At 54.9% G+C, this 25,552-nt stretch overlaps 5 protein-coding genes across 11 annotated transcripts; 1 reads left to right on the top strand and 4 right to left on the bottom strand.

The window, feature by feature from the left end:
- Positions 1-282: 282 nt before the first annotated feature.
- Positions 283-4,684, bottom strand: PHF23 (PHD finger protein 23). Of its 2 annotated transcripts, none has more exons than XM_060134875.1 (5): positions 4,447-4,684; positions 2,827-2,858; positions 2,577-2,669; positions 1,197-2,034; positions 283-1,092 (listed from the first exon to the last, which is right to left on the bottom strand). In XM_060134875.1, the coding sequence occupies exons 1-5, from the start codon at positions 4,478-4,480 to the stop codon at positions 878-880; spliced, it is 1,212 nt and encodes a 403-aa protein (XP_059990858.1). In that variant the 5' UTR covers positions 4,481-4,684; the 3' UTR covers positions 283-877. The 2 variants fall into 2 exon arrangements, with proteins under 2 accessions (XP_059990858.1, XP_059990859.1); XM_060134876.1 differs by lacking the exon at positions 4,447-4,684 and adding an exon at positions 3,420-3,438.
- Positions 4,685-5,577: 893 nt separating this feature from the next.
- Positions 5,578-8,245, bottom strand: GABARAP (GABA type A receptor-associated protein). The gene is made up of 4 exons (XM_060134884.1): positions 7,401-8,245; positions 6,776-6,854; positions 6,520-6,638; positions 5,578-6,073 (listed from the first exon to the last, which is right to left on the bottom strand). The coding sequence occupies exons 1-4, from the start codon at positions 7,488-7,490 to the stop codon at positions 6,008-6,010; spliced, it is 354 nt and encodes a 117-aa protein (XP_059990867.1). The 5' UTR covers positions 7,491-8,245; the 3' UTR covers positions 5,578-6,007.
- A 447-nt stretch (positions 8,246-8,692) lies between these two features.
- Positions 8,693-14,860, bottom strand: CTDNEP1 (CTD nuclear envelope phosphatase 1). 2 transcript variants are annotated; one of them, XM_060134883.1, is made up of 9 exons: positions 14,412-14,860; positions 11,717-11,783; positions 11,504-11,622; positions 11,232-11,303; positions 10,481-10,597; positions 10,141-10,252; positions 9,637-9,721; positions 9,286-9,342; positions 8,693-8,774 (listed from the first exon to the last, which is right to left on the bottom strand). In XM_060134883.1, coding segments are annotated over exons 1-9 (732 nt in total). In that variant the 5' UTR covers positions 14,514-14,860; the 3' UTR covers positions 8,693-8,773. The 2 variants fall into 2 exon arrangements, with proteins under 2 accessions (XP_059990866.1, XP_059990865.1); XM_060134882.1 differs by having other exon boundaries at positions 8,693-9,342.
- Positions 14,861-15,685: 825 nt separating this feature from the next.
- On the top strand, positions 15,686-21,001 carry ELP5 (elongator acetyltransferase complex subunit 5). Of its 5 annotated transcripts, XR_009537659.1 has the most exons (9): positions 15,726-15,869; positions 15,961-16,021; positions 16,108-16,188; positions 17,760-17,980; positions 19,094-19,275; positions 19,630-19,725; positions 19,871-19,971; positions 20,076-20,148; positions 20,617-21,001. XR_009537659.1 is itself a non-coding variant. In XM_060134879.1 (8 exons), exons 1-8 carry the CDS (start codon positions 15,764-15,766, stop codon positions 20,729-20,731), a joined length of 903 nt encoding a protein of 300 aa, XP_059990862.1. In that variant the 5' UTR covers positions 15,686-15,763; the 3' UTR covers positions 20,732-20,995. The 5 variants fall into 5 exon arrangements, 4 of the variants coding, with proteins under 4 accessions (XP_059990862.1, XP_059990864.1, XP_059990863.1 ...); XM_060134879.1 differs by lacking the exon at positions 20,076-20,148 and having other exon boundaries at positions 15,686-15,809; positions 20,617-20,995; XM_060134877.1 differs by lacking the exon at positions 20,076-20,148 and having other exon boundaries at positions 15,734-15,869; positions 20,617-20,996.
- Positions 21,002-21,274: 273 nt separating this feature from the next.
- On the bottom strand, positions 21,275-24,127 carry CLDN7 (claudin 7). Its single transcript, XM_060133372.1, has 4 exons — positions 22,971-24,127; positions 21,922-22,086; positions 21,715-21,799; positions 21,275-21,630 (listed from the first exon to the last, which is right to left on the bottom strand). The coding sequence occupies exons 1-4, from the start codon at positions 23,191-23,193 to the stop codon at positions 21,468-21,470; spliced, it is 636 nt and encodes a 211-aa protein (XP_059989355.1). The 5' UTR covers positions 23,194-24,127; the 3' UTR covers positions 21,275-21,467.
- Between the last annotated feature and the right edge of the window lie 1,425 nt (positions 24,128-25,552).

The raw sequence follows: 25,552 nt of genomic DNA, 5'->3' as shown, positions 1-25,552 counted from the left end.
CTGCCCTCAGGGGGCACCCCGCTTTACCCCCTGAGGGAGAGAGCTTCAAGCAACTATATGATCCGCTGGAGCGTGCAAGTGGGAGGTGAGGGTGGGAATTGGGGGGGGGTCCTTGACTGGGGGGTGAGGTGGGGCAAAGCCAATCGAGGTCCTAGGGTTGGTGGAAAAGGCGCAGCGCCAGGCCATTTTCAGCTTGGACTTTTAAGAGAGGTGAGTTTCAGCCCCACCTCCAGCCAGCTTTTCCAAAGCCTCCCTCCCAAGCAGGACAGTCAGTGAGGGCTATAAACACAAAAGAGCCCACTCTGCTTTATTTACAACACGAAGGCTGTCTGTACAAACAGCTGGCCAATATTATTAAAAACAAAAGAGGTGAGTGAGAACATCGTCACCTTTCTGTTTTCCTTCCTCCCTCGGCCAAGCTCTGGTTGGTACTCCACCTCTGAGCTGCCATACTCAAAAGGTGAAGTCCAAAATTAAAAATACAACCGGTGTAGAATAAATGGGGAGTGAGATAAAAGAAAAAATGAGGGAGGGGAGTGCTATATTTACACTAGAGTTTTATAGACAACCGTCCCACTCCATCCCAATTCCAACCCTGGCCCAGGAAGTGAGCGGTGGCAGGTCCAAGGGACAGAGCTTAAGTGTCTAGGGACCCAGACAGCTTCCCACCCCCAACTGCAATAGGTCCGAGTTCAAGTCCACAAGATGAGAAGGAAGGGTAGGATAGGAACATCACTCATTTCCAAACCAGCCTCCCTTGGGAATTTCTGCCTTGAAGTGGGACAACATCCCAGCTCCGGGGGACAGGCTGATGACCCTGAGGCTCAGTTCCCAAGTCATGTTGCCATTCGAAGTTCCAGCCTAGAGATGGCATATGTCAGGGCTCTCCAGATTTCGGAGGCCCCGCTAACCGCCGGGCCTCTGGCCGCAGTTCCTTGCATTTCTGGCAGTAAAAGAAATCAGGGACATTGGTCTTCTTAATCTTAGCACAGGAGAGGTGGATCCACGTTCCACACAGGCTGCACTCAATCATGGGCCGGCCTGCAAAGGGCTTTCGGCAGTAACACGTGATCAGATCCCATGAGTCATCACCTGGGGAAAAGAAGGTTTGTTTGGTGTTCTGCTGGAGCTCTTAGATCCACAATACCCCCAAACCCACCAACCCAGCTACCCCTGGGCAGCCCCAAACTTCTCACCTGATTCTACCATGATGTCCTCATCCATGACCCGCATCTCGCCTTCACTGGAGCTGGCATCTCCATCTTGGCTTGTTTCAGTGCTGCCCACGTCCTTGCTTTCACTGTCAGTGGGAGGGACTCCTTCAGGGTGCACTGTGGCAGGGGGCCTAGGAGCCTCAGGAGGTGTTGGCAGCACAGGGGCTGGGGCTTCCCCTCCTACCACTGCTACCATCTCTTCCTCCTCCTCTTCTTCCTCTTCTTCCTCCTCCTCTTCAGAGTCTGTATCGCTGGGGGGTGCCCGGGGAGGCCCAGGAGGTGGGAGTCTATCCCCCCGCTCTGCCTTTTTCAACTTCCGCTTCTTGCTCTTCTTGATTCGAGACCTCTTTTCCCCATCCCCAGGGGCTGGCCGAGGCCTCCGAAGCACCCCAAAGCCTGTCCCCCCTCCTGGCCCCAACTTTCGGTTCTTTCGGTCCTTCTTTCGAGGAGGCTGGGAGAGATCCCCCTGGGAAAGGGGCACTGGGGTGAGAGCAGCAGGGGGCCGGGAGGCATGTGTCAGGGATGTGGGGGACAGTGGAGATGCCATTTTGGGCCCATCTAGATCAAAGAGAGAGTCCTTGAGTTTCATCTTCTCAAGCAGGGTGGCACTATCAGGGGCCTGCAGACGAGGGAAAGTGGACCTTGGGGGTCCTGGCTGGGTGGGACCTGCTTGAGCTGCCCTTCTCTTGGATGACTTTGCTTTCTTAACAAAGGTCTGGATGGTTCTGAGATCTGAGGGGGCTGAGTCCCAGCCATCGCTGTCTGCCGCACTCTCACCTCGCAATGGAGAGCTGGAGCCGGAGGCTGGCCAATCATTTTCCTTAAAGGGGAGAAGAGACCAGGATCAGCAAGGAGCCCAGGGTCATCTCAGCCCCTATACACACCCAACTTAAAAGACCAAAATATCTGGCCAAAACCACTAAATCTTACTGTATTCAGAAAACTTATCCCCATCCCAATTCCCATCAGCATCTCCTCTTGAACACTTCCATGTTACCCCTGACCTCAAATTCTAACCATCTCCCCAATGCCCACTGCCTTCACAACACAGCATCCCCCAGACCAGAGCCATTTTTCTCTAACTCTTTCTGAACAGCCTCATTTGTTACCATTTTCAGTTCCTAAAGTTTTTATCCAAAAGCACCTTCCATTTAGAGCACCCCAAAACCATTCACTGCACTCAAACCACCTATTAGTCCCACCCCCACTCCAGATACTAGTTTTCCCACCAAAATTTCCATTTCCCTAGTCTTACATATAATTTCTAGGCTTTGCCTACAACGTAACACAGTCTCATAATCTCAAGAGCCCCTCTACAGCCCTAGGACACCACCCTCCAGTCAGTTGTCCTCCTGTCCCTACCTCCTTGCTAGGGGGGATGTAACCAGCATAGGCCAAAACAAAACTGCAGAATTTGTTGAAATCCTCAATTGTTCTCCGTCGTTTCTCTGGTGGCTGAAAGGAAAAAAATATGTAGGACACAGAGTTTACGAGGGACATTCCCAAAAGCATAGTCCCTGGAGTGAGAAATCTGGAAAAAGTGGGAGAGGGAGAGAGAAGGAGCAGGAGATCCTGCAGTAATACTGGGCTGCAAAAGAATGGGAAACCTCACCTGAGTCTCTGGCTTAAGGGTCGGAGGTGGATCTGTGAAAGCAATAAAAGCTGAGTCAAGGCACTAGGAAAGAGTCGGTGTAAGACCCCACCTCTCAACCTCCGAGGTCCCAAGTGAACCCCCTCCTCTCCCAGGTCCCTCAGCCAGGCGAGCAGGCCCCCAGCGGTGCTGGATCCGCCGCTGCTCCCCCTTCCGCCCCGCGAGGGGCGGAGCCTGGGCGCGGCGCCCTCTCAGGCCTCGCTATAGCGCTCCCCTTCCCCCCACCGGAGGCTTGGCGCTCCGCCCCCCCCACCCCCAACTCACGGTTTCTCTAGACTCCGGGTTCCTCGGCTTTCTCGGCGCCCCACCCGCCGTACCGCTCCCCAGACCGAGCCCGGGCTGCCGCCTGCCCCTGTCCTTCACACGCGCCCAGTGCCCGGAGTTCCTACCCCGCCGCGCTCTACCGCCCCGGGCCCTCCGCGACCGCACACGCCGCCCGCCGGCCCCCAGGGTCTAGGATGACCACGCCGAACCGCTCCCCGCCCTCCGGCCCCTTCTACTCGAGCACGAGGCCCGGCGCGCCTCTCACCCCCACCAAACACACACGGGCTCACACATCCAACGCCACTTCGCGGCCGGGACAGACCTGAGAGCTCTCACCCGGACGCGGCCCCACCTGCCCCCCCTTACCGCGCTCCCCACAATTTCGCCGTCCCCCCGCCCCCATCCGGGGCTTTGGCCCCTCCCCGTCTCGAGCTCCTCGGGCTCCCCGCCGGGCCCCGGGCCCAGTTCCGAGCTCTCTCCGGCCGCCGCCCCCCCCCCTGCCCCCGGACTCGCCAGCAAGTCACTAGGCTACGGACCCCTAAACTCGAGCCCCCCCCAACCAGCTACTCTCTTCCTCCCCAGCAACCCCCGCTGCTGCCGCCGCTGCCCCCCTCACCCTCCGCAACTCCCAGGCTCTAACCCTCGCCGACCGACCAACCCCCCCTCCCCCCGGCGCAACTCGCCGGCCTTAAACCCCCACCCCGCCCCACCGCCCCCAAAACTAGCCAGCTCTCGTCGCTTCCCGGCTCCCTCTCCCCACAACCACCCCCCGCATAGGTCTCTCTATCGCAGACAATACCCAGACCCTCTCTTCTCCCCACAACTATCTGCCCACCCCTCCAACAATCACCGGGCTAGCTCCGGCGGCAACTACCGGGAGCTCCGGCACCACCGCCACAAACTCCCCCACCTCGGCGAACTACCGAGCTCCTCACTCAATCCTTTTCTACATCCTTCCTCCCCAACAACTCTCCGGCCCCCAAATTCCCCCGACCTCCCAGTTCTAGGGCCCCAACCTGCCGGAGGCCCTTTCGGCCCCTAACCCCCGAAGCTGTGGGTTTCCAGCTCCCGCTCCCCCATCCCACCCCACCCGCCCTACACACACACAGCGCCTGATCTCCAACTACCCCCAGCCCAGTCTCCCACTCCTCTTTCTCCAACGTCTCTCAACTCGTGACTCTCCCACCTCCAGGGGCAGGCCCCCGACCCCTTCCCCGCCCTCCCCCGCTGGGCTCCGGGGCTCGACCTCCAAGTTTGCCAATAGATTCTTCGCCCGCCCCCCGCCGGCTAAGCGCTCTGTACCGGTCGAGAGCTCACCTTCGGGACTGGGCTCCGCCATGGCTTCCAGCATCGCCCCCTCCCCTCCTCCCGGTCCGGCGCCCCCCTCCCCTGAGCCGGGGATCCCGGTGCCGCCTCCGGTGCTCGGTGCTCCTACTGCCTCGCTCCACGGAGGTGTCTGCTTCGACTCGGTTGTGACTCGAGTCCGCTAGCCGCTGCCGCCACCTCCCTCTACCACTGCCTCCCGCACTCCCGGACCGGGCCCCCTCCCCCCGCGCCGCCGGCCGCCTGCTCCCTCCTCCTTCTCTCCTCCCTCCCTCCTCCTCTCTCCCCCCTCCCTTCGCGGGCGCTAACGCGCAATGCATCAAGGGGATTATAGTCCGTCCGGGGGCAGCAAAAAGGACACTGCATAACCCTCCGGAACTTCAGTTCCCAGCAAGCCACGGATTGGCGCAGGCGCACTAAACCGCTCTCCTCCCCCGGGGAGTGGCGGGGAGATTGGGAGCAGAGGGGAGAGGGGAAGAGTGCGCTCAGGCTCCTGGGAAATGTAGGCTGGGCGGGGCTAAGAAAGAAGGGGACGAAGGGAAAGAAGGGATTAGAACTTTCGGCCACCATACTGCCTCATTCTGCGGCTTCTTTCTACCCACGGGGGACCGCCCCACTTCCGGCCAGACAGAGAAAAGGCTGCTGGGAGATGAAGTTCTCCCGGTGATAATGGCTCCCTCCTCCCCGTGTTCTCCCTCTCCTGGATTACACTCCACTGGATCCCTCGCGCCGGCACAAAGTCTGTCTAAGCGACATGCATCTGAGGACAGAGTCCTTTTACTAGCTCCCACACTCGAAAATCTCCTTCACCCAAAAGATTATGACAAACTTGGATGGTTTATCTAAAGCAGGTGCTTTCAAACTTCCACAGAAACCCACAGTAAAAAAAAAATTTTTTTTTTATAACCTCAGGACCCAATCCATACACACGTATATAAAACTGAACTTTCATGAAATGATACTCAGTATTCCATCCATCACAACAAAAGCACACTTTTTATGCACAAGGAAAAGCCCAACATAAAAACAAACCAAAATATACTACTATCCCTCCAACCTCCTCTTTCCCCACCACTGACGAGGGAGAACAAAAGGGGGAGGGGAGCAACACAAAGAAAAATCCAGTTCAGTTTGGTGGTTTTCTCTTTATTGATGTGCCTCCTACCTTCCCCCCACAATTTCAGTCCCTTCCATCTACCCCCAAAAAAGAAGGTGGTGAAAAGAAGGGATTGTTGGGGTTCTGAGCCCCTTGGGCAGTTAGAAAGGGAAAAGAAACCAAAACAATCACCAGATGTGACACAGATTGACAGTCAAGAAGTCTAAAGCAGAATGGGAAAGGTGGTAAAGGGGAAGAATGGAGAAAGAGTGGGTACTAGAGGCCATCTCCCACATTAACTCTTGTGTTTAAAGGGGCTGGAAGAGAGTCTCAAACATTAGGAAGTGCAGGTCCTGAAAAAGGGAGGTGGTGTTTGACCCTCAAGGAGGAGCAGGTCAAGGAAGGGGGGCCACCTCTCTCTTTGTAGAATGGGACCCCCCCACCTTAGGGACAGCAGCTTCACAGACCATAGACACTTTCGTCACTGTAGGCAATGTATAGAAAGAAGTCTTCTTCATGGTGTTCCTGGGGTGAAAGCAGAAAGTAACAGTGTTCAGGCAACTGGGCCTTAAGTTACTTGAACCACCCACCACCGGGGCAGATTCTTCCAAAACCATTCTTTTTGACTCTCCCTCTCACTTGCTCCAGGCCCTAGATGTTGAACAGTATTATTCTAGCCAACAGTCTTGGGCAAAAAGACCTCAAACTGTTCTCTGCTGCCTTGGAACAGGGAGGGGCCTGGGGAGAGTCTGCATCACAACAGTTGCTCCAGCTCACTATTCTCTCTTCTTTCTACTCCCACGGCCCTGTCCAAATCCCCAACCCAGGACTATGTGGAAATTTTAAGAGCAAATATAAAATTGAGAGCTAAGTAAGCCAGTTTGGTCCAAGAATTGCTGACTTAAAACTTTTTCCCTCTCAAGTGCTTCCAACTCCTCTCCAAAGCCTCCACTACTTCCCAGGCACCATACCTGGTATAGCTGACCCATCGTGGCACTGGTGGGTGGAATGACATTGTTGACAAAGAAAAACAAGGCATCCTCAGCTCGGAGATGAATTCGCTTCCGGATCAAGAAGTAGAACTGACCAACTGCCAAAGATACAAGGCCTGATAAAGTCAGAGATCACAAATGCCCTCAAAAGAACACCTTCTATGTGGAGCCTCCTCCCACAGAGACTGCGCTCCCACCCCCAGGAAGCAAACCCGGTATTGGGTCAGATTCCCACCTGTAAGATCAGAAGGCACCAGATATTTCTTTTTGTCCAGGTCTCCTATCCGAGCTTTGGGAGCCTTTTCTACTATCACCTGTTAAAGAAAAGGTTAAAATTAGGAGACATTAGGTATATAGCCCGACAGCTCCACCTGTCAAGAACTCAAACAACAACATTCCTAGCACCCACACCTACCCCAGACTCATTTCTCTTTGTCTCTGAACACGCGGCGCAGCCCTGAGTAGGGATTCTGACCCCACTGACTCAAATTCATCTAAACATCCAGGATCCCTAAACAGGGCGTCATAACAAACCGTTATTTTAATCATAAGGGGATGACCTGTCTGGGCCGACTACAGCTTCAATTTCAAAAACCCCATGTGAAGCTCAGACTGTCAAACGCCCCACAGCTTCCCACATGAATCTCAAGGTCTGTCTCTCGCGTCTACATTCTCTCACCCCCAGCTCTACCGCTACCCCACTCCTTTCACCTCCGGTCCCAGGGACAGCAGTTTCGGTCTCGTTCCCAACCCCGCCACAGCCGGCAGCCTGAGGCCCGCGCTGCGGGTCCCGGACTCAAGCCCGGGCTGTGGCGTCAGCGCCAGCGCCCCGCGCCCTCGGCCCTGGCTACTGTCCTCACCGGGACCCGGTCCGGGTATTTCTTTCGGATCTTCTCGCCCTCAGAGCGGCGCTTCTCGAACGGATGCTCCTCTTTATACACGAACTTCATCCTCCCGGGAACCGGGCTGGACCGGGCTGGGCTGAGGGAACCCGGGGGGGGCCGGGATGGGGGGCGGTGGCGACGGCGGCGACGCGCGGGCGGATTCGGCGGAGCGATCCCGGGACTTGGGCCACTTCCCTATTCACCAACCCCGCCCCCAACCAGCAGGAGCCTCCCCGCCTGCTATGTTACGCCGCTAGCGCAACGGCCCTAACGCCACTAGCGTAGCACCACCTACTGACCGCCACCCCCACGCCGTCAGTGCAATAGCTTTGGAATCAACTTGGAGGCTACGCAGGCGGCGTAGGAAAGACTGTTGGCTTTTGCTATCGTCGAAAATAACTGAAAACCCATTTTCCGAGTTCCCCCCAGGAAGGTAATGATGAAAATGGCTGGAAGATGGTAACCGTAATTTGAGACTTGGCTCTCCAAAAGTTCTTTTCGGAAATAACGTACAGGAAAAAGAGCAGATAATTACAAGGAGAGCTATTCACGAAACGTGTTGGTACGTTGAAGGCGGCCGTTGACACCAAAACAAAGTAGTACCCAAGCGGAGGAAGTGGTCTCCGGAAATAGAGGGCAAAAACGAAACGTATGTTTGGAGAGACGCACGGAACGCTTAGGTTCCAGGGGTGAGTGGACCAATAGGGACTAGAGAGGAGGTCCGAAAAGTAAGGACTACGTCAGCGCGGAAGAATACTGCACTGTCTGTACCCGAGAATCATGTGATCTCGGAGAAGGGCGGGGCGTCACGTGGCGGGTGCGAGGAAGTAGAGCCGGCTTAGGCTTCGGGGAGGAAAGCGCTGGGGAGGTGGAGCGCCGGTGCTCGGCCTGCCCGCCGGTGGCGTGGAGCACCCCCCCCTCCTCCCGCCCCACGCCGCTCAGGGGCAGCGTCTCCTTAGCTTATTCACGTCAACCCCCTAGACGAAATGCTGGCTTTGCCGGCGCCCAGGTCTCTCCTTTCGTATTTCTCCATCCTACCGCACTGAAGCTCACGTTCCCTCAGGACACACAGTTGTCCTTTCACTCCCCGACAAGGGCGCCCATCCTGTCACTAAGTCCCTTCCCACCAGGGAAAGCTAACACCACCATTCCCCCTACCCCTCGGGTCTACAGCAGCCTCTTTTCCTTCTGCCTAGGGGACAGGGTGGGTGTGAACACAGACCCCTCCCTTCATTTCCCAAAACCCCAGAGAAGGACCTAGGGCAGCCTTGGTTTTAAAGTTATAATGCATGGTTTAAAAGAGAGAAAAGAAAAAAAAAGAGAGAAAGCTGGTTACAGGTCTGAGGGAATCTAGGAAGAAGGGAAAATAGAAAGTAAGGGAGGGGACAAGTTTGGGGAAAATCCAGTGGCCCAAAATCCCAGTTTCCCACCCACAACCCAGCCCTTGGAGTGAAGAATTAGATCAGTTTTGTACAAGAGTTTTTAAAAAAACAAATCACAACAAAGCTGGCTTGGCTTCTCTTTGAGCCTCCCGGATTACCGAATGTCTGTCTCCCACTCTGGCCAGTCCTGTCTCTCCACCAGACACTGTTGCGGCTCTCCTAGGCCTCCGCTTATGTCCCAGTCTGGGGTTTCCAGGGAGTGCGAACACGAAGTTAAGAGTGAGGCTGCTTGAGAATCTGGCCCTTGTGTCCATCCAGACTCCATATGGAGTGCAGGGCTCCCAGGGCAGAGAGGGGTGGGAGGGGCAGACCCTGCCCAGGCAGTCCTCACCAGTGGACAGGGCACCAGACGGCATCCCGAGGGCTCACCCTCCCTTTCCCCCCCACCCCAACTCAGGTGGAGGGGGAGCAGCTGTCACCAGAGCCTATGTTGGTGAAGGTTTCGGCTCAGCACAGAACGAACATCAGCGGTGAACCTGGGACAACAATAACTTGCATTGGTAGAGTCCTTATGTTGATATCCTCACACTAGTGTAAGGCAGCCTCACGGAAGACGTGGGGTGGAAAGGATCACCGTTTTCACATGAGACAGGTTCAGTTTGCCCAAAACCCAAAGGCTAAAAGTGATGAGTTTTAAAAAGACCTTGTTCAAAAGTAATATTCTTAAGGGAAAAGAGATAAGTAAAGTAAAACAGGACAAACTTTTATTCCTTCTTGGGATCCCCCACCCGCTTCTCTCCTCAGAAATCTAAGTGTCTAGCTTCCCTTACCTGAGGGCATCCAGCATCGGAAGCAGGTTGAGAAGGGCGGTATCGCTGGGGTCACTGAACCAGGATTTGATGGGGATGGCATTGTCTAGAGTGGGTGAAAAGGCACATGAGAAGAAACAAAGGATTCAAGAGAGACAGGGTGTTTTTCCTTTTATTTGGGGGTGGGTTTCATTACTTTAAAATATATATCCCCCCCGCAAACTGAATGACCTAAGTAAAACCTCCTTGCTTTATTCTTCAAAATAAAATAAAATTTTAATCACCGTATTTCATACTAGGGCAAGGCTTCTAGTCAAACTTACTGCCTTGTGTGTACCTGAAGCAATTTGATATGAGAAATCTGATTTATGAAATGGATATGGCGGGGCGGGGAACATCTCATTTAAAAGAGAAACAACTTGCATCCTGACCTACTGTAAACCAGGGAATCCCAGCTCCATGCATTCAAAATACCTACTCAGAACCACTTCCTAGTCCTGCCAGACTCACCACCGTCCCCTGTACCTGGATGGCTCCTGTAAGCCCCTGGGGAGTTATCCAGGATCACAATGCTGGAGAGGTCACTGTGGACCACAGAGAGGTCCTTGATGTAGCTGCCCAATTCCAAAGTGCAGTGCTGGAAGGCAGGGTGAGCTGGTCATCAAAAGGAGACTCGCCCTCTGTGATTGCTCCCCCAATCCCAACAATGCCCACAGGCAGCCAGTTCTCACAAAAGGGATTATACAGTATGCCTCCCCCACACCCTCAGAAGGTTCCATTCCAGGGCAGTTGCCTTAAACTCAGGTCCCTCCCTGATGGCCTGCCTCCCAAGCCTCACTCTTAGACCTGGACGCTAGTCCCTTACCTGTCTGTAGTATCTCCTCTTGAGAATGCTTCTGCTATTATCCAGTTTATCTGCCACAGCAGAGCCGTAAATTTCCATGCTTGCTGTGAACACCACCAGCTCGTACCACTGGCTCACCTGAAAGAGATTGGAGGAGAGGAAGGTGTCAGAAGAGATGATCATTCAGACATATAGATCCCTTTTACTAAGACTCTAGCAGAGTCCTTCAGGACTTCCAACAACACTGAATGTCTCTGAGGACACAAAATTCCGAAACTGTCCTCAAACTCAAGAGTCTTAGGCACCATACACCCTTAAGATTCACAGATGCAAGAACAAAAGAGTGGGAAGGGGCTTCCCTGGTGGCGCAGTGGTTGAGAGTCCGCCTGCTGATGCAGGGGACGCGGGTTCGTGCCCCGGTCCGGGAGGATCCCACATGCCGCGGAGCGGCTAGGCCTGTGGGCCATGGCCGCTGGGCCTGCGCGTCCGGAGACTGTGCTCCGCAACAAGAGAGGCCGCAGCAGTGAGAGGCCCGCGTACCGCAAAAAAAAAAAAAAAGAGCGGGAAGGCTGTGGAAGAATAGAATTGCATCAGCAAAACAAATGAACCCAAACTATCGAAAGCCATTCTCTGAGCATCCTACAACCTCCCCTCTCCAAAACTGCCCTTACCCATTTCTCCTGATCCCTTACTTCCTCCAAATCCTCTAAATTCCCTGAGCCCTAAAACCATTGCTTCATCACAGAGCTGCCTTCAGCTTCTGCAAACTCACCACTTCCAAGAAGAAATCCACATGGGGCCTCTTATGTACAAAAAACCGGACGGGATGTTTGTCTATTACCACCTGTAGAGGAACACAGCAGGGCTGGGAGAAGTCCTGAGCACCACAACACAGGCCTAAAGGATACCCCCCACCCTCCCACTGCCTGCTTCCCTCCTTCAGGCTGCCAGAGGACACAGCCAGGGATGAGATGCTCTGGGACTGGCAAAGAATTGAGCAGAATAACAGACGTAACCATTCCATCACTTCCCAGCCCCACACACCTTGAGAATGAAGTCAGGAGGCGTTCCAGGCCGGACTGTAGGCCTCAGGACCCCATCGTGATGGGAGTGAATAAGTGTCTCATCCAGATCCAGCACCAGGATCTTCCTCTTCACCTGGCCTGAACCACAACGGGAAGGGGTAACACCAACCAATCTCCAGCCAAGACCTTGAACCCTACCTCAGCTAGGGTTCCTCCCAGTCAGCATACTCACTTAGCCGATTCCGGGACACAGGAGATAAGGGAAGGATGTCATATCGAACAGTTTGGTACTGAATTACCTAGGAATAGCAAGAGAGAGGTTTAGAACCCTTGACAAGGAAATCTTCCCCACTAGTACTAGGAAGCACGTGTTGAACATTTACCATACACTGGGCATAGTGTAATTTAGGGTTGTTTCTTTAATCCTCAGAACAACCCTAATAATAACAATATCATCTACATCTTAAGGACAAAGAAACCAAGGCTTGGAGAAGTTAAATACTTTGCCTAACACCCCACAGCTAGGAATTGTCTTATGTAGCAGTTTGCCCCTCCAGTTAGAATGAAAGCAAGGATTTTGTCTCAATCGTGGCTGTATTCCTAGAACACTATAGCAGGGGTGGTCACTTACATTAGAATCAATGAAATGGTGGAGGCAGGATTGTACCTGTGCAGTCTGATCCAAGAACGTGCCCTCTTAACCATGATGTTATCCTGCTACATGGAACAAAGAAATGCGTGGCCCTCCCCACCTCCACCTCAAGAATTCTCTGTGACACCTCTCATCACCTCCTGTTGGGAGCTGAGGGCCTCAGATTCCTTAGTGGACAGGGCGTAGGAGTCAGGAGGGGAGGTCCTTGGGTCACTAAGGGGAACAGAGAATGAGGGAATCCAGGGGTTGTCAGGTCAGCTAAGTTCCTCTGGCTGGGGGCCACCAGGCCTATTTTAACCAGCCACCTGTCCATTTCTGTCTCTACTAGCCAAGTCACAAGTTGTAGAGAACCTCAGCCCTCTGAACAGCCTCCTTATCCTGGTACCCAGGGCAAGGCAGAGAACACTGGAAAGCCCCACTCACCAGGCAGACCGATAGAGTATCAAGAAGGCCAGAGTGAAGTAAGGGCTGTGAGTGGGAGGTGAGGAAGGGACAAGGACATCACCATCTCGGCCTTCCAGCTTCTCCAAGCCTTCTCTAGAGGCTCCTGTTTCCAGCACTCAAATCTCTCCCATGCAAAGCTTGGCAATTCCCTCCTCTGCTCTTTTCTTCTAAGCACAGTCCGTCCCTAGGCCCCAAGCCTCACGAACCAGGCTCTCCACGTGCAAACCAAAGGGCTCTCTCCCCCTAATCCCAAGGCATGTGCCCTTCTTTTCTCTCGGGGCTGCGATGAGGGCTGCAACAGCTCGGGTGTCCTGCCCTGCTATCTCGGGTTGCACATGCGGGGCATGTAGGGAATGCTCTAAGCATCTGCCAGAAAGGGGGTGGGGGGAGAAACCAGATTGGAAAGGAAGGAAGGGAAGACAAAAGGCTGTGGGGTCAGTGCTGCCCAGAGAAGAACAATTTTGCAAGGAACCAGTCTCTGCATGGGCTGGAGCCCATCCCTGCACCCAGAACAGAAAACTGCTATGTTAGGGGAAGAAGGGGAGATGCTCGGAGCAAGGCCAGGAAGAGAGGACAGCAGCTAACACGTAAGGAAAATCCCAGGAGCTAGTCCCCCACACATCTCCGTATCTCTGACCCGATTCTTCTTGGCTCCTAACCCTTATCTCAGGGAAACAGCCCTGCCTACAACCATGACCACCCTGAAACAATCCTCACCCTAAACCCTAAATCAGGAAGTGGAAGGAGTGGAGTAGTAAAGGAGACACTGAATCCAAGGCCATTCCCCAAATCAGTAAGTCAACCACCACTACCACTCAGGGCTTTCTGGAAGTTCCTTGACCTAGGCAGCCCCTACCTGGTTTTATTCCTTCATGTTTTATTGAGGTATGCCAGAGTACAGACTGGAGACCCTCTGCACCCCAGCTCACTGAATCCTCCCCAGACTCCTTCAGAGGATTCTCCCCCGTGATGGTGAGAACACAGAGCACATTAAATGATGTTAGCCTAAGGAGGTTTGACCTTGGAGAAAAGCTATGGGGGAGGAAACCCAGAGATACACTCCCCACAGTATCCCTCACAATGCTGGGGTCTCCTGGAGAAACAATCTGAGAAGCGTGCCCTCAGATTCAAACCTTAAACTGACAAGCACCGTCTTCTGATAGGGACACCCAAACTTTAATGTGCTCCCTTCCACAACTAAAGATGCCAATGATAAATGCATCTTTTTTAATCTCAAAGTCTTAATAAACCCAAATATTCACACTCACACTATGAAATGAGTTTTCAGGACCTTTTTGGAAGAGTTCCCTTAATTTGAACTGCAGGGGTTTCTCCTTCACACCCAGGGCTTTTCCCACGTTCCCATCCTTGTTGGTGACATACGCCCCCCACCCACCCCCACCCCTGGCACATGAGCCTGTCTCTCCCTTGTTATGAGACCAAACACACACGGAGGTTCCAAATAATAGGAGGGTCTTTCACAAGCCCACATCAACAGACCTGCTGCCATCAAACAGGTGTTCCCCGCCCCTCGGCTTCTTTAGCAACAACTCTAGCTTTCTTAAAGAGCACCCCACCCATCACCCTAGCCCCCAAGAGTTGCCAAATCCTTTTCCCATCTAGCCCCCCTCCACCATCTCGGTTCTACTACAAGGGTCTTCCTCTTCCCCGTCCCACCCCATGCCCAGCGACGGGTGCTCTAATTCTCTAGCGATAAAAGCTGCCGCCGGGGCTCAGTCTCTAGGCCCAAACAGAGGCCCGAGACTTTCCAAAAACCCTCGAGCACCGCTGACAGAGGTCCCCACCACCACCAGCGCCCACCCAGGCTCACCGTGCGGATCTGCCTCCGCAAAAGGTAAATGAAGAAGCTCCAGAGCTTGGCGGCGAAGGCCACGAACGTGCGCAGCCCCAGCAGACACTGCGTCCGCATCATCCCGATGACCCCGGCACCGCCGGCCCCGGGGCCCCCGCGGCCCAGCTCCGCCAGCCCCCCGGGGGCAGCCCCCCGCCACCGGGAGGGGGAACGGGGGCCCCGAGTGGCAGGAGAGGCTGCAGAGAGGGGCACGGAGCGGGCGGCTCAGAAAGCCACCCACGACGAGGGGAAAGCCCAGCGGAACGGGGAGCTGGGGGACAGGCGTGGGCAGCCCGCGGGGGCCCACATGGGCGGGGAGTGGCACCGACGAATTCGCGGAGGTTGCGGGCCGAGACAGGTCGGGCTACGATGGGGTCCTCCGAGACCAGGAGGGAAGGGGATGGAGAATTGGGGGAGGGGGCTGTGGGGGAGGGGGCTAGGGAGAAGGGAGGGAGGGAGAAGGAAGGGGGAGGGGAAGGGGGAAGCGGAGGGTGGCCCGCTGCGCAGGCGCGCTAGGGGGCTGCCCGCGGGAAAGGGGCGGGCGGGGGCAGCGGCGGGCGCAGGGCCGCGGTGGCGGCGAACGGACCGGCTGAGCCAAGGAGTCGGGAAGGAGGGGAGGGGGAGCCGAAGGGTGCGGATGGCTGGACTGGAGCGGCCTCCCCCTCCCCGAGGTCGGGGGTGCCTCAGCCGCTAGGAAGCGGGGTTGCAGCCTCTGCAGCTGGATTTCCCACTCTGACAGGCGCCATTTTACCGCCCAAAGGCCTCCCTCCTTCTTTCTTCCCCCCTCCTCTTCCTCTCTGACACTACTTCCGGTGGTGACGTGTATTCGCTTCACCGGGGCTGAAGTTCCCCCTACTCTGTCTTCGGGGGTGGGGATAAGGAAAGTGGAGCGTGCTCCGAACAAGGCCCCAGTATCGCGCATGCGCGGAGGGTGGTGCTGGGGCGGGGCCTAGAGCAAAGCAGGCCCGCCTCGAATTGCATGGGTGGGGCGGAGTGATGTCACTTGCGCCAAAGGCTCCGACAGTCGCGCGGGCTTGCGCGGCCACTTGCCCCTCCCACAGACAACTGCCCCAACGGCTCTTCCCGCTCTAGTCACGGTAAAAATGTAGAGAGGGGCGTCGTCCCTGCGTCTGTGCCCCAGGGCTCAGGAGTGGTCGATCCGCGTGAGCCTTCCTGGGGTAGTGAACCTAAGCACCACTCACGCCAGGTTACGCCAGGTCTTAGTGGTGGGAGAGATCGTGGATGCCCCGCCCCTTCCATGTGGAGGGGCGGGGCAATGGGTAGTGACGCCATCAGAGGGCGTCCGAAGAGGGACGCGACGCATTTTGGAGATGCTGGAGTCGCTCTTGGCTCTTGGTGGCCTGGTGCTGCTGCGGGGTGAGGGTCACAGACACAGGAGCAGGGCCAAGGGGCGGAAGTGGAGAGGAAGGGCCGTGGGTAAGAGGCCAGGGGTGGAGACCGTTAGCGGTTCGCGAATGCGAAAACCTCAGTGTTCTCAGGCTGTTTTTCCGTCCCTCGCTCTCCCCAGACTCCGTGGAGTGGGAGGGGCGCAGCCTCTTGAAGGCGCTTATCAAGAAATCTGCACTGTGGTGAGTATCCCGCAGTGTCTCGCTGTCCTACCCGAGAAGGGAGCCTGGGCCCCACTCTTTGACACTCTCCCTCATCTCTGCCTCAGTGGGGAGCAAGTCCACATCCTGGGCTGTGAAGTGAGCGAAGAAGAGTTTCGTGAAGGTTTTGACTCCAATATCAACAGCCGGTAAGTACAAATTGGAAGAGATTTAATTGAATTTGGGACCTCTGTTGCTGAGGAACTCCCCTTCCAGCAACAGGGGCAAACCTGATACGTAGTAGCAGCTACTTATTCATCGAATGGATATGCGTTTTTCAAGAGGTAGGAATTAGTAAGAGGAATGATGAAGAGTAGTATCTGGAGAATCCAAAGCAGGGACCATAAAAGATGAGAAGAACAGAGTAATAAAAGGCCGACAGTACAGGTTAGCACTAGAGGCTGGACTGGAGAACAAGAATAAACGTGTGCTGCCTTTTGAGTTATTAAGAATCTGGTGATCAACATGCATCAGCACTAACTGCAGGGTACATAGGGACTTGTCCTACAGGCAGAAGGAACAGTCTATGCAAAATTAGAGAGGTATGGAAGGCATACCTGTTCATGGGAGATGGAAGAGCTTCCTGAGGTCAGACAGAGAGAGGTACCTGGTAGTAAAAGGTCTTAACAGAGCACGAAAAGGAAAATTTGGGAGGAGAGTGATAACATCATACTTGTTAGAAAGACTCGTCCAGTGACCACAGTGTGGAGAATGGGTTAGGAGGGGGCAGCCAGGAGATAGGGATACCAGGTGGGAAGGCTGTTGCAGTAATGCAGGTTCACTCAGATGTATAAGTACCGGTTAAGAACTAGTTGTGAACCAGGAGCTGAGCTAGGCTAGAGCAGTGAATGAAGCCGACATGATTCCTGTTCCAGTGAATCTTAGAGAATAGCGGTAGGAGGCGACAGAGGCCTGGCTAAAGACAGTGGCAGTAGGGATGGAGAGTTTAGGACAAACGTAAAAGGACTTTAGCAGGTAGAATTTCCAGGGCTTAACAGACTGATGTGGGGTAGAGGAAAGCAGCCAGATCAGGAGGTACCTGAATCCACCTATGTTGGGTGGTTAAGAAAGATTACTTCCTGGTCTGGTTAGCTAAGTGGATAATAACAGTTTACACCTGTCTGTTGAGCCCTAATTTTGTATCAGCTGTTATAGTAGAGGTGATGCTGTAAAGATGGCATTCACAAGAGAAGCAGAAGATAGAAAGGAGATGTCTGGGAACAAGTTCTACCACTGTGAAGCTTTCCCAGGATTTCTAGTCCATGCCAGTCTCTTTTCCTGAATCGCTATGTAATCTGTAGTTAGTACCTCAGGACTTGATTCTTGACCTTCTCTAAGCTGTCCTACAGGCAGGAACCATGTCTCAGGTCCTCTTTTTTCTCTTTATCCATTCGAGAATGATACACTTTAGGCATCATTTAGTACTGTGCTGTCAGGAGGTTGGTATTCCTATTTTATAAATGAAGAAACCGAGTCTTACAGAGGTGAAGTAACGTATCAGTTAGGTGACCTTGGACAGGTAGAACCAAGCTTGCAGCTCGGGGCTGCCTGATGCCAAAGTCTGTGCTCTCAATTACTGTATTCTACTTCTCAGTAAAAACTTTTCACTAATGTTTAGGATATTAGTGAAAATTGAGAAACAAGCCACAAAGATCAGAAGCTGAATTTGGAGATTAGGGGGACGGGCAGTAGGATCATGCCTTTCCGTTTCCCTTTGCAGGCTGGTTTACCATGACCTCTTTAGAGACCCTCTCAACTGGTCAGAGACTGGGGAAACCCTTCCTGGGGGTCCCCTGGAAGCCTTGAGGGCCCTGTGCAGGAGGACAGATCCGGGCCCTGTCACTATTGCTCTCGATTCCCTCAGCTGGCTGCTGCTTCACCTTCCCTGCACCACACTCTGCCAGACTCTGCACACTCTGAGCCATCAGGACTCCTGCCATGGTGAGACTCTTCCTTCATTTCTTCCCACCATAAATTCCCCCTGCCAAGGGATGTGCCCCTTTCCACCCTAACAGGAAACATATAAGGGATCTCCAACTGGACTTTCTTCCATCTCTTTAGCCTTTATTCTAGTTCTTGGTTTCTTCATAATGCTATCTAATTACTCTTTTTTTTCTTTTCCAAGTTTTTTTTTCCCTCATTCATTCATTCAACAAACATACGCATACATACACTGTATCAGGTAGAGTTCTAGATAATGGAAAAATAAAGGCTAACTGTAGTCAGGTCCTTGCCTTCCAGGAGCTCAAAATTCCGTAAAGGTATAGACAAGTAAACCAGCAATTACTAGACAGTCTGATAAGGACCATGATGATAAAGGAACATGCACAGAGTACCTTAAGGAAGGAATGTCTTGAAGAGCAAGGGCCATTTTGTCCAGCTGGGGGCACTGGGACTAGCCCTAAAGTACAGTGGGTACTAGAATGGGCTTTAGAGTCAGATACCCAGCTCGGTATGCAGGTGCTTGGTCTCACAGTGCTTCTGTTTCCTCAGTAAAAGCCAAGGAAGGAGGGAGTTTATAGTATGAAGATGAACCACTTGGAATTGCTTTTTTTGTAGATCAGATGTGATCAAATGTCAGCAATTTCATACAGTCCAACCTAAAAATGCAAGTATTTAGTGCGGTGTGACGCTTTGTAAATGCTGCTAAAAAGGGAGGGAAGGCAAGAGGGGATCTAAGGCACTGACTGGGATCTTGGCAAGTTCCTGACACTGCAGATGGTTCAGTGTGTAAGAGATGAGGCTGGAAAACAAGCGGAGAACAGATGCTGAAAGTGTGGATTCCATCCTGAAAGCCTTGAGGCGCTCCTGTGGAATGATGTCAGAGCAGTGCCTTGATTCGATGTGCATTGGAATAAGAAAGTGTTTCAAAGGTGAGGGCTGAAAGAGGTCAGAGCAGGGCAGTGACACTGGCCGAGGTCAGTCAGGATCCTGGCAGAGCTCTGAGGGAACGTGGCCCTCTCCTTCCTTTTTTCCTCTTCACTATTTGATCCCAGGCCTCCCCTGAATGCTCCCTACTGCCCTTCGTGCACCACCTTTCTTGTCCCTCTCCAGGTGACAGCTCCCCAGGAGAGCAGGTGCATGTGCTGGGCCTGCTGCATGAAGAGCTTCACGGCCCAGGCCCCTTGGGAGTGCTGAGCAGCCTTGCTCAGACCGAGGTGACCCTGAGCGGTGCGATGGGCCAGGCCTCAGCCCACATCCTCTATCGGAGGCCCCAACAGCGCCCGACCCACCAGGTCAGAAGCACAGGAGAACTGGAGGTTGGGGTCAGAGAGGAAGAGCAATAAAACGGCTGATGCGATGGAGCACTTCCCTAGGCTCTCGTGGTTTGAGCATTGCCCTCGTTGTATCTCCACAGCTGCCCTGTGAGGTAGATTGTTTTATTATCCCCATTCTGTAGCCTGGAAAGCTTGGATCCTGTGAGCTTAACCAATGAAAGACACTGCCTTCCAGGAGATGAAAAACGAGAACAAGAGCTGGAAGTAGCCAGTTACATAAGTGGCTGGGAGCTGGGGCGGCAGGTCCTGGTTCTCTGGTTTGCTCAGTAAGACGAAAAAAACCTTCTTAATACTCTTCTTTCTTCTCCCCAGACTCAGTGGTTCTCCATCCTTCCTGACTTCAGCCTGGAGCTCCAAGGGGGGCCGCCCCTAGAGCCCCAGCCTTACCCAGATCCTCGTGTTCCCTCGGTATCTAAGAGAGCCAGGGCCGGAACAAGGGGATGCAGTTTGGAGTCTGGAAAAAGGAGAGAGGGGGATAAAGACTGCAGAGGTTGGGGGTGGGGTCGGGGATTTCAGTGATGGGGCAGAGTGGCAGCATCCTTTGTCTCTGCAGATGGACCCCACGACTCATTTGACTTTTAACCTTCGCCTGTCCAAGAAAGAGAGAGAAGCCAAAGATAGCCTGACCCTGCCCTTCCAGTTCAGCTCAGAAAAGTAAGGTTGGGGCCTCAGTGCCCGGGTCCCTGAGCTGAGCCCAGCATCTGGGCCTAAGAGGTGGGGCAACAGCAGGTTGTTGATTAACCTCTTAGACTTTATAGGGGCTGAAGTCCACTTCCGGAGGCACGTCTGGGGAGGAGTTCTCTACCCACCCAAACCCCAGCAATGGCAAAGGTCCTTTATGTCTTTTTTCTCTCCGTTAGAGCCTTGGGTCCCAGCTCCACAGATATCCCTAGAGTAATCTGGGCTGGGTTGAGCCAGACCAGACCCTGGGGAAGCGGCCCTGTCTCCAGGCAGTGGTGCTAAGACGATAGGAAGCTAGATGGGTATGGTAGAGGCAGGTTAATAAAGGCTTAGTAGATGCCTGTTGTCCTGTGCCCAGTGTGTGGGCAGGTGAAGCAAGACTTCGGCAGGATCCTTGCCCTCAAGCTGCTAAGAACTTAGGCTATTATGAGAGCGGTATAGGAGTATCTACCCTGTACCAGGTGGTGCTTCCGTGCTAACTAAACGAGGTCACACAAAGGGACTTAGACCAAGAAAACATGGAGGCCAAAGAGGGAGTCACTGTCAAGGAAAGAGGGTATCCAGACATGACCCATTACCCACCCTCACCAGCACCAATCTCCCTTTATGTCTTCTCAGACAGCAGGCGCTACTGTGCCCTGGGCTGGGCCAGGCTACCAGCCACATTTTCTGTGAGCCAGATGCTTACGATGACCTGGACCAAGAAGACCCAGATGATGACCTAGATGTTTAACTGGCCAGGAGATGTGACTAGACTGTAACTGGAGGAAGAGGGAGACCTTGGACCCATAACCATCCTTCCATTGTTTGCATTGGCCTTAGCCTGTCTCTGCCCCATCTTTGTTCCCTGTGTCTGTGGAGGCCGTGCCCTGTGACCCATGAGCCAGGGAGCAGCTTCCAGTGAGGAGAGAAAGTGGAATGGGGGCATAAGGGAAGGTGACACCCCCCCCAAGCCTAATAAAATCTTAATTTTTTAATTAAAAACAAAAGCTCTTTGGTTGCTATTTAAGCAAGAGTTGCGAGTGGATAGGATTGGAGGCTGGGCGGGGATGAGGGAAGGCAAGAACATGAGTTGTTTAGAGTCAATAGTCAAAAATGTCGGGGACTGCATGACTGAAATGGTGGAACTGGGACACCCTTGCACACCATTGGTGGTCAATAAATGTTTTTTTAACTGAAGTAGGTACACTTTAGGTTCTGCAAGGATCTGGGTTGGAAGAAAGCAGATGCCCCAAGGGAAAAAAGTCTACTTTCCAAAACATTTTTATTACTGTACAAAAAGCACACCCTCCCCCTTTTTGTCTCCCTGCCACCCAACACCCCAGGGAACTGTACATGGTGTGCTGGGCTAGAGTGACCGCAAGCTTCTGCTCGGCACCCTGCCCACGGGTTGAGCTCTCTGCCCCAGGTCCTTTCAGATGTCTGGGGGCACCTCTAGGCTGCCAGGCTGGGGTAAGGGCATTCCCAGCTTACACGTACTCCTTGGCAGAGTTGGGCTTAGGGTAGGAGCGGGGTGCACGGTACCCAACTTTGCTCTCACTCCCAGGACAGGAGCAAGAGAGCAGTGCACCTCCCAGGAGGACCAGAGCGGACCCTGCCCAACCAATGAAGATGGCAGGACCAAACTCATACCTGTGGAGAGAGAATTGGGGTCAGAAACCCTGGCCTGCCTCTTCCGACCCCAGACCCCTTAGGAGGCAGGGCTCCCTTACTTACTTAACATTCATGGGGACCAACGGGTTGTAAAAGTCTGTGACAATCTGGTGGCCATACCAGGAGCAAGCTATCAAGGCAGCAAGACCTGGAGAAAGAATGAGGATTGAGATATTGTGAGCTCCCTGCAAACCAACACCGTGCCCACCCTTACCCCTCCAGGATGGGCAAGAAGAGAGTCCTTGGGCCCACCTTGGACTTGTTGCTCACCTGCCAAGATGAAAATGATGCCTCCGGCCATGGCTGTACGGGCCTTCTTCACTTTGTCGTCCCCCCCACAGTTGGTACACTTCATGCCCATCGTGGCCACAAACGTGGCCAGGAAGCCCAGCACCAGGGAGACCACCATTAGGGCTCGGGTGGCCTGCAAGGCCGCTGCAGGAAAGGGGGAAGGATGCTGTCCTTGATGGAAATGCCAGCGGCCCTCGGATGGCTCCAGCCTCTGAGTCGCCGGCTGCACCCACTCGCCGCGGGCCTGGGGCCCCCTCGACGCCCAAGTCCCGGGCCAGAGCGGGTGGATCCCGCCCCCTCCCGACTCCGCGGGCCTTCCCGCTCCGCCCCGCCCTCTCGGCTCTAGGATCCGCCCGGGGCGCCAGGGTTTCGACGAAACTGCCCCGGGGAGGGGAAAGGGTGAAAGGGTACATCGAAGAGGAACCGAGGTGGTGGCCTGAGCCCCGGAAGCGGTGGTCGGAGCCCCGACGCCGCCCTCAGATCCCGGCCCTCGTCCCAGCTCTGACCCCACTATCGAGGCCACGGTTTGTGGCTTCGGCTAATCTGCCGATAAGATTAGAAGCCGCAGGCGGCGCCCCAGGACTGACAGGGTGCACGACTCCTCGGCCCTCGGTCCGACCCCGCGGGCCCCAACCCAACTCCGAGGCCTCCAGCCCGCGCCGCCTTTTGTCAGAGAAAAGGGCGGGAGACGGCGGAGGCCGTGGCCTCCTCGGGGTGGGGGGAGGGGAAGGCCCCGCCCCGGCCCCAGGACTCGGCTTCCCGGGAGGTGCTTGGGCCGCCGGCCGCCAAGCCCGAAGACTAGGCCGGTCCGCAGGCGAAGAGGGGCGCAGCCGGCCCCGGAGGCGCGCACGTGCAGCCCCAGAATCTCGGCCCGCGGCGTCCCCAGCCCGACCGCTTCCGCTTCCTCCTCTCCGCCCGCCCTCGCCGGCAACCCAGGGCGTCGGGCCGTGTGGCCTGGGGCGGGGGCCCGCGCCCACCCCGCGACCTCGGCCCTGGACGCGTCCGCCCCGTCGGTCCCGCGGCCTTACCAGGCAGGGCGAGCACCGAGTCGTACATTTTGCAGCTCATCATGCCCGTGCTCTGCGTGACGCAGTCCATCCACAGCCCCTTGTACATGGCCTGGGCGGTGATGATGTTGTCGCCGGCGTACGAGCTCACCTGCCACTGCGGGATGGCGGTGCACGCCACCAGGCCCACCCAGCCCAGTAGAGCCATGGAAAAGCCCAGCAGCTGCAGGCCCGAATTGGCCATTTCCTCCCTCAGAAAAGACGGGAGGCGCCGGGCTGGCGAGTTTTGTCCCCCAAAGAGGCAAAAAAGTTTTTGGCCGAGTGCTTGCAAATCTTGTCACCGAAGTAAACACAAATCTACCCCTCCGGCGGGGCGAGGATCTCACAGCAGAGGGAACAGGACTGGTGGCCGACAAAAGCAATCCGCTAAGACCCGGCAGTTCCCTTCGGCGCTCGGCGACCCTTCCCAAACAAAATGTGGAGGGGCCGTGTGGGCGCGGTCCCGGGTGCTGGAAGTCCCCAGAGTATCCTGGGCTGTCGGCCCAAGGCTGCTGTGCGATGTGAGGCCGCTCAGCGGTGAGCGGGCAGGTGCGGGCGGACAGGTGCGGCGCACCTGAGTATATGTAGGTCGTCGGGGGCGCGCCCCCGCGGGCACCGGGAGCGCGAGGCGGGGAGGGACCGGAGGGGCGGCCGAGGATGACCTGACGTCACCGAAGGGACACTCACCTGAGCCGGAAGTTCTGGCCCCCACCCCTCCTGGCCCAGGTGAGGAGGAAGAAACCTGAGCACCAGGGTCACGCCCCTTCACTTGCCGGGCTTGGACCGCCGGAGGGGAGGAGGCGGAGTCTTCTCGGGAGTCCCAAGCTCCGAGTAAGCCCCTCTGGACCGGAGGTCCCTCGGGCACCAGGATGTCCCTTCCCCTCTCCCCGACAGGTGCTCTAAGAGCGCGCCGGAGCCGGAGCGGGGGGGGATGCCCCAGACCTGCCTTGGCTCCACCTTTCCCCCACACAGGGACTCTCGGGTTCTACTCTGGGCGCTCTTTGTCCCGCCCTACTTTCGCCCCAACCCTCTGCTCTTTTTCTCTTTTCCTAGCCGATCCCACCTTCAAGGGCTCTGGCTCCAATCCTGCAGAACTCCCCACTTCAGCAGCCTTATTGGAGTCTCCACCGCCAAAGCCACCTACCTCCTAGCACCCACCCACCCCTCGCCGCTGTCGCCCTCCAACAGACACCCGGCTTCCAGGCATGGCGCCCCAACACCCCCCATCTCCTTGGCCCCTATTCCGATCCCTGCTTGACATGACTTAATGGCGGGGCCGTTGGCACCCCACCTCCCAGCGTTCACTATCCCATCCCGCCTCAAGGGTCCTTGTAGCAGAAGGAAGAAACCGCTGAGGCCAGAAGCCAGCAGAGGGTGGGAGCAAGGTAAAGCCAGGGTCAGAGTCTTGGCCACACCCATCATTCCCCTCCCTTGGAGTCTTTCCAACTTGTCCTCCACCTTTCCTTCTTCCTCCTCCCCCAGCCCTGCACACATTTCTCTCCCTCATTCTGAGCCTGGACCTGACCCTTTATGTGCCCTCTCCCACCCTCTCACCATTCTGTCCTCCAGAACACCTGGCTCTAATGTAGCCTTTGATTCAGCCCTCAGATTGCCACCTCGCCCTCAGGTTTTTTCTCTCACTCTCCCCGAGCTATGTATGGCCCCATCCTTTCTCCACACATCTCCTCCAAGCACCCCCCATTTATTCATTCCTCCCTCATCTGTTATCATCTCCCCTTCCTGTCTTTTCCGCTTCCTATTTTACTTCCTACTCTTTTGGTCTACCTTTGTGCCCTATCTCCAGCCCCCTTGGAGCCCAGCATCACCAAGTAGCCTTTCTTTGCATCTTCCTGAGTGCACATCGCTGCCACCGCCTTGTCCAGTTTCCTCCCAATCTTCCTCTCCAACCTCCTGACACCGCTCAGGCTCACACACCTTTCTTACTCTGTCTCTCTCATTTAATTTTTCTCTCTCCTTTTTTCACCTCAACTCTCTCACATTTCCCGTCTTTGCTCCTCCCTCTCAAACATTTCTCTGTAAGTCTTTCCTTCTTTTATTCAATAAAAATATTAAAGCGTCCTTCATGCTCAGCTAATTAACCTGCTTTTCTATAAAATGCAGACTTTAATGAACTCTTTTTTTTTTTTTTTTTTTTGCGGTACACGGGCCTCTCACTGCCGTGGCCTCTCCCGTTGCGGAGCACAGGCTCCGGACACGCAGGCTCAGCGGCCATGGCTCACGGGCCCAGCCACTCCACGGCATGTGGGATCTTCCCGGACCGAGGCACGAACCCGTGTCCCCTGCCTCGGCAGGCGGACTCTCAACCACTGCTCCACCAGGGAAGCCCTAATGAACTCTTTATTATTCATTTTAATTTTTCTACCTTTTGATTAATGGTGAGGTTCTTTTTTTTTTTTTTTCAGGTGCTTTCCAGCTCAGAAATTCCATGTTTCTCATTACGTAAGTATATCCAGCTCCCCTCCAAGTTAAGAGCATCTCAGGCCAAGCCACCATCACCTCTTGCCTGGACACTGCAACTGCCTCCAAACCAATCTCCCTGCTTC

The sequence above is a fragment of the Lagenorhynchus albirostris genome, chromosome 20 (genome assembly GCF_949774975.1).
Source record: "Lagenorhynchus albirostris chromosome 20, mLagAlb1.1, whole genome shotgun sequence".
Lineage (NCBI taxonomy): Eukaryota > Metazoa > Chordata > Mammalia > Artiodactyla > Delphinidae > Lagenorhynchus > Lagenorhynchus albirostris.
This window is presented reverse-complemented; position numbering and strand designations above follow the sequence as displayed.